Consider the following 6,937-nt stretch of genomic DNA (forward strand, 5'->3'; position numbering starts at 1 on the left):
TAACAGATTGCTGAACATGTTTAACCATTTGTACTTAAATGATTGATGTGATTTTTTATCTGTCTGACAGGCCAATAAAAATCGTGTTTATTCCACTCCCAATTAGTTGATATATCGTTCACTTCCCTGTTGAAAAAATGTGTATGCTTCACTGGTTTAATGGCATACAGACTTGCTGGCGACGTACCTGTGATGTTGGAAATGTAATCAGTTGGAGGAGGGCATTCATTTTCCATGTGTGTCACGGGCACATGGCAGTAAGGCCATAAGGAGAAGGCCATAAAAACAGTGTGAAAAATGGCAGCTGGAGGTCATGAGAGCAGAGAGAAATGACGCAGAGATGAGGATTGGAAAATGAGACCATAGTTACTGTCTTAAAATGACACCAGTGAGGATACTATGTGCTCTGGTCTGGTGTTGGCGGTGCAATAGTGGCAATGTCCTTCAGCACTCACCTTGTAGACATCACAATAAAAATGGAGTTGCTAAGAGGCCTCCTAAAATCCTGAAGTATGGGTGGTCACAAATACTAATTCAAATTATGGTAAATGAGCAAATTATTGGCTCAGTGCTGGTGATGAGGCTAAGATGATTGGTTGCACAGGCTGTGACATATGTCTGCAGGGGTGGGTCTGAAGCTACTGGAAGAGTTCTTGGCTATCTGCCCTCAGCATTTTACCTAGAACTTCTATGTTTAGGATGTGTGGAGATGTTTGTGTGCATGACTGTGCATGTTTTCACTTTATTGGTGGTGGTGGTGTGGTGTGTTTGTGTGTGTGTGTGTGTGTGCGTGCGTGTGTGTGTGTGTGCGCGTGTGTGTGGTGGGTATTGGGGATGGATATGCCAGGTGACATGCCCTTTTCGTGAGGATACAAGGTGACATGTCTTCTTTGTGAGGGCACACCACACTAACCAGGGCATAGTCACTCTGGCACTCTGGCTGCTGGGGGGAGTGAAGGGGGGTGGGTAAACCGCTGAGAGAACACCCTGCCCAGAACTGTGTGTCTCTGTTGTAGCTGAGCACGCTCAGTCTGATCCCAGTGCTGAGTGTGCAAGCCTGTGTGCTACACATGTGAAACAGCATTAGTCAGAAGCCTACTCTTATTATGCTCTCTCTCTCTCTCTCTCTCTCTCTCTCTCTCTCTCTCTCTCTTCTTAATGTCTTATTTGGCATCTCATTCTTTTTTCATTTCTCCTGTGTCATTCTCTCCCTTTCTCCATCACCATTTTTATCCACACTTTCCTTCTTGGATTTCTCTTTCTCTCTGTCACGCATATTCACTCTCCCTTTCACATCCTCTCTTGGGGTCACTCTCCCTCTCCATCTCACCCCTTACTTTATGTTTCCTGTGTGTGTTTTTCCTGGTATTTAAAGACCTTGAAACGGCAGCGGGGGTTAATGATTGAGCCGACTGCTAAAAGCAGGCATTTGCTCCAGTCACTCTTATCGCAGAGAGCCAACCAGCCCCTTTGGGTTGTATCTCGGATCTGACATTAATGGTTTGGCAAGTGCCTGGTCCACAGGGGAAAGATACACTTTACACAGACCCTCTTAGATTTCCTCTATTTTCCTCCAGCGGTTTGAGCACAACGATATGAAGACCCATCAACTGCAAGCAACACACAGCTAGATTTGATATGGCATTTTAAAATAGGCAGATATTTGGGTTACAATAAAATGATGTATGCATTTTAAAAAACCTGTGTAATTGACATATGACCGATCAAAAGAACTGAATAGCTGCTTGTGATTAATAGTGTATGCGGACAGGCATTTTGTTAACAAAGCAATTATGTGCAGTCAATGTTCCTTTTAACCTCAAAATAATCTTTTCCTCTCTTCCCCCTTAGCAAAATATCTTGCATTCGAGTTGTATTTAACTTGATGCCAGCAAAATATTCAGAAAATAGTGCATCAAAATCCACAGGCTGAATGATTCAGATTTTACACAAAGTGGTTATTAGCATTTAACTCCTCTCCCTTCTCCACACATCTCCTTCCAGTCATCTCCTCCTCTCTTCTTTCATCTCTGCTCCGCTCCTTTCCTGTCTCTCCCTTCATCTTTTAGCAGTTGAAAGAGCTCTTCCCCTGGTCCTTGAGTGAGGCGCACCGCCTCCCCAGCGAGATGACCCTCTTCTGAGGGACCGGTGGCGTCACTGGGGATTCCCACCAGCTGTACTCCGGCGAGAGCACGCAGGTGGGCCGCTTGTCAATCAGGTATCGGTTCAGGTAGCTCTCCTCCAGCTCCCGGGTCTCAATGCCCAGGGCGTGGTCCTGGAGGATGAGCTGGGAGCAGACCTTGGTCAGGGTCAGCACCTCCGAGCACAGGCCGCCGTACAGCTCCGAGGTGTAGTAGTAGTCGCCCTCCTCGTCCAGGACGCAGGCCCGCGAGTCCGGGCTCCTCTCGTACGGGTATGTGTAGGCGGGCTGGGCGTAGTGCTGCGGGTGTAGAGTGGCCACCAGTTTCCCCAGGATCTCCGTACCCACTAGGTTGGCGAACTCTTGGTCCACGTCGGCGCAAAAAATGTAGTCCACCTCTTGCTGGGCCTGGTTGTCGATGGTGGAGGCCCACAGGTTCATGCGTCGACGCGCCAAGCGCTCCCAGCCTGGCATCTCGGCCACGGGCACAACCCGCAGGCCGCGTCCCTCACCCAGCTCGGGGGCCGGGACGAGCCTGTTGGGGTTGTCCGTCAGGACGTAGTAGTTGACGGGCAGCCCGGGCAAGAAGTACATCTCAGCCGTTTGGAGGAAGCGCGTGAGATAGTGTGTGTAGCGGCCCACGGCGAGCACCATCAGCCCCACGCGGAACGAGCGCTGGGCAAACTCCGCCCTTTGGTGCGCTGCAGGTTCGCTGTCTCCCCACACCATAGGTGCCCCCCACATTGTCCTTGTAGGGCGATGCGAGGGGTCGTGACCTTTCCCTGAGCGGAACCTAGAGACAGACCTGATGGTCATTGGCCGCCTCAACCTTAGAAAATCTGTAGAAGGGAGACAGGAGCTTACACAGAGAATAAATTCATATTATGTTTGTATTGACTCAAGAAGAGAAGGTCTTTGTATGCAAATCTGAGACTGCACTGATCAAGGAGCCACGCTGACAGGGTTTTAGATTTGTTCTGTAGACCTTATGTAGGCTCTTTACCCAGCTCATTTGTTTCTGGTGGGCCAGGTTGTAGCTGCCGCTATTGTTAATGTAATTAGTGTCTACACGGACCTGGTTGGGTGTTGCACTTAGTGAATCAGCACGTTATGATGTAGAAGGATTTGTGCGTGTGTTAATATTGTTATTATTGGGGAAACAAGATATTCAGTGTTGGGGTGAACATGTGAGGAGCAGAATATAACAGCAGATGCTGTTACAACACAGCTAACACTCCACAGGAAATAAATGAGCTGGCTTAAAAGCCTTCCGTGTATATGGCTCATTGTCTTTTCCTACCTCTTTGTAGTGTCACATGGTGTTGTGTTGAGTTAGTTGTTACACATAATGTATGCAACACCCCTGTATTATGTATATGTACTTTATCTGTAAAAGGCTTCTTATTACAGAGCAAAAGATTTTATTACCTGGTAGCTTTTGTAATAATGATATCATCATTGATATATTATATCATCATTCCACAGTGTTTATGTGTCATTACATCTTTATGGAAACTATGTTTTTGTAATTACATTAAAATTGCTTTGTCATACAATATTTACAGTATATGTGTTGTTAGACATCTTTATGGAAAGTTTATTAAGTTGTCTCACCCCTGGACCCATAAAACTTTGGTAGACTATTAAGTACATCTTAGTGAAGTTTTTGTCTGAGTGTTTTTTAGCTGTATAGCCCTTTGAGTAAGCCACACAGCACTCACACATAAGCGCAGTGAGCAGCACGCAGAGCAGGAAGAGTTGTCTCCAGGTCAGCCGGTTCAGCCCTGCGAACAATACAGAGGCAACAGGTCAACGATCTGTGTTCTCTCTCGCTGAACACCAGCCCGCTACAGCACAGACAATGGCAGCCCTGGCTTTTTAAAGCTTGTTCACAATGCACTTTGTTTGACCGTGTGAATAACCTTACCCACGATGCTTTATGGCAAACCCTTTAGGGAGCCCAGTGATGCCTGGGAAACACATGGACATGAAAAAAAAAATGTTAGCCACGACACATTCCACGCTGTTAGCCTGCCTGGGGGATTGCTGTCGTAAAAAAGCCGCCTTAGCCCTGTGGGCGGAATGAGAAGGTGCACCATGTAAGAGACATGGAGACGAGTGCAGATAGGATCACTGGCAACATGTAGTGTGCCAGGCCAATGTGATGTAACATGTGCATGTACAAGCATCCACCCACATACACTGACAAATCAAAAGCATGTGCTGATTTACCCATAGATACACACACACACACACACACACACACACACACACACACACACACACACACACACACACACACACAGGCACAGGCGCAAACACACACACACACACACACACACACACAAAATAAATCCACAGTTGTACAAACATATTCTGACAGTTCGTAAATTAATATTTCATTCGATATTCTCTTAAAGTTCTCTAAGCAACGCTACACAGTTTCTAAGCAAAATTTTTGTCACATACAGCAAACATCACCTCACCATCCCCTAGCTGCCTGTGCCCCAAGTACACTGTCTGTGGACAGCCCAGGCTCCAAAAACGGCAACAAATACAACTTGGTCCAGCCTGGACCATAAAAACATAACAAACTGTTCCAGCCAATCACCAATGAGATGCGTGTTTAGGAGAGTTTCAATTGCGCGGGAGGGAGAGGGAGTAGCGAGCTAACTCTCAGTTTTGTTTGAATGTCAACAGAAGTGATGTTACCCAACATCGCTTAGAGCACCTTTAATTTATACAGAGATACAGAGCTTAATTTACATACAGTTACAGTATATCTCTCCTACTATCTTGCCTAGCACAGTTTCTTCAATCAATCAGTTAACACCCTTGTGTGTGTGTGTCTCTCTTTCTCTCTTTCTGCGTATGTGCATGTGTGTGAGAGAGTGAAAGTGTGCTCATGTGCTTCTGCATGGAAAAACCAACAACTCACTCCTTCCCCTCTCTCCATTTCTCCCTGTGCATGCACTGCCAGCAGCTCTCTCTCTCTCTCTCTCTCTCTCTCTCTCTCTCTTTCTCTTGCATGCACATGGACATATGCACATACACTCCAATAACAGAAGTGTGCAGCAATTCTTTTGGTACAGTAAAATAGACATATTCTGTGCTGAGGTGAAAATGAGCAGTTTGAGAGTGTTCTGAGTTGCAACTCCCTGCGAAGCATGACAGGAATGCTCCTTTCCGAGAGAGAGAGAGAGAGAGAGAAGAGAGAGAATAGAGAGAGTCTGGCAGCATGTCAGCCTGGGAATCCATCAAACCAAAAGCTAGCTCTGCTTCAGCACTTTTCCCAGCTACTCTAGACTTCTGCTGGCTTTCAGCGTGCAGCTCTGATTCATGCACAGTAAAACAAAATGGCTTCTCTCTCTCTCTCTTTTCTATTTTTTCTCTCTTTCTCTCTGTCTGCTCTGTCTCTCCCTTCCCCACCCACCTCACACACATCATAATGTATATACATGCACGTTGCAAACAAACCCTACAGTACAGTGTGTGACTGTATTAATGGCATGTATAATGTTACAGTTTGTTTGGCCCTCTGTCTTATTTTCTCATTTTTGGCCTTAGGCCCACCATGAGGCTGGGCCTCAGCGCGTAATTGCTGATGAGCTGCACTGGTCCACAGGTGTCTTATCAGCTAAAAGGACCACTTTCTCTCCTGCTTTGAATTTTTGATACATACATAAATGCACTTACCCTGTTTCACTCCTAGCCACATTGCATTACAGATAACTGACTTGGACCCACCCTCCTGCTTGCTCTCATTCCTTGTCATTTTAGCTGAAGTCTTGGCACAGGGTCATAACTGTAATAGCACTTTTTGAGGAGCAGTGGGAGATGGATGGGGAAGGGAGGAGGGGTAGAGAGAGAGAGGGGGGGGGGGTAAGGAAAAGGAGGGGATTTGCAGAGACACAAAAAAAGACCAAAGATTCTGTACCACTGACCTGGAGGCAGCCTGAAGGTTGGGAAGAGTGCCATCTTTCTTTCGTTTCTCCTTCTGAATGTCTGTTCAGTGATGTCTGTGTTTGTTAAATGAATTCTTTTCTCATTATATTCCCTGGTTCATTTTCCGGGTCTTTCAACTTAGCCCCAGGCTCTCCTTCTCTTCCTTTCTTCTCCCTTCTTTCCCTCCGTTCTCCTTCCCTCTTCATTGCTTCCTCAATTTCTTACAGGCTTCAGGAATCTGTTCTCCTGGCGTAGAACCAGAGTTACCAGATGGGGGGAGAATCAAGAGGAGGAAGAGAAAGAATAAGGAATATAAAGGACAGAGTTTGTAGAACTGCAAGGGGACTAAAATAGAATGTCACGGTGGACTCTCACCTGACAACTATGCTCTCAGATCAGAAGACTGACCATACCAGAAGTGTATTGTCTCAATCAATGCTGTTTTATATAAACAACAGTAGGCTAGTCCATTCACAGTAGCACTTCGGTGTGGGACTCTCATATTGCTAGTGATTGCTTAAGGCTCATTGCTTGAGGGCATTCACATACCATAGCTTTAATGTGAAACATTAGCACAAGCCGCGTTTAAGCTTGTAAATATACTTCATGTCGCCTACATTTTTGAAGAGAAACAGTGTATATTAGAAACACTGACACAAGACACAAGACAATCTCTTGCCAGAATTATTTGGAAATATATGGCCAAACCATTGTTCACAGTCTGTTACTGGAGAGCTAGCACCCAATGTATTTGTACATTTGAAGAGCAGAGCCAAACACTCTCCCATAATGTCTGTATTGGAGTACTGCTTGACATCAAAGGCCCATCCAAATCCTGGAAGCCCTATGTAC

General features: G+C 45.9%; 1 protein-coding gene across 1 annotated transcript; it reads right to left on the reverse strand.

Moving 5' to 3' along the window:
- Positions 1-1,492: 1,492 nt before the first annotated feature.
- LOC125304677 (globoside alpha-1,3-N-acetylgalactosaminyltransferase 1-like) lies at positions 1,493-6,408 on the reverse strand. Its single transcript, XM_048259136.1, has 3 exons — positions 6,085-6,408; positions 3,862-3,924; positions 1,493-2,979 (listed from the first exon to the last, which is right to left on the reverse strand). The coding sequence occupies exons 1-3, from the start codon at positions 6,116-6,118 to the stop codon at positions 2,066-2,068; spliced, it is 1,011 nt and encodes a 336-aa protein (XP_048115093.1). The 5' UTR covers positions 6,119-6,408; the 3' UTR covers positions 1,493-2,065.
- Positions 6,409-6,937: the final 529 nt, after the last annotated feature.

Source organism: Alosa alosa, chromosome 12 (assembly GCF_017589495.1).
Source record: "Alosa alosa isolate M-15738 ecotype Scorff River chromosome 12, AALO_Geno_1.1, whole genome shotgun sequence".
NCBI classification, from domain to species: domain Eukaryota; kingdom Metazoa; phylum Chordata; class Actinopteri; order Clupeiformes; family Clupeidae; genus Alosa; species Alosa alosa.

What these genes read in the sequence shown, in the direction of transcription:
- LOC125304677 (XM_048259136.1), bottom strand. Translation starts at nt 6,118, where the DNA reads ATGGCACTCTTCCCAACCTTCAGGCTGCCTCCAG. An exon ending in AACCTTCAGGCTGCCTCCAG is followed by an intron (nt 3,925 to 6,084) that starts GTCAGTGGTACA and finishes TATTGTTCGCAG; the next exon opens with GGCTGAACCGGCTGACCTGG. An exon ending in GCTGCTCACTGCGCTTATGT is followed by an intron (nt 2,980 to 3,861) that starts GTGAGTGCTGTG and finishes TCCCTTCTACAG; the next exon opens with ATTTTCTAAGGTTGAGGCGG.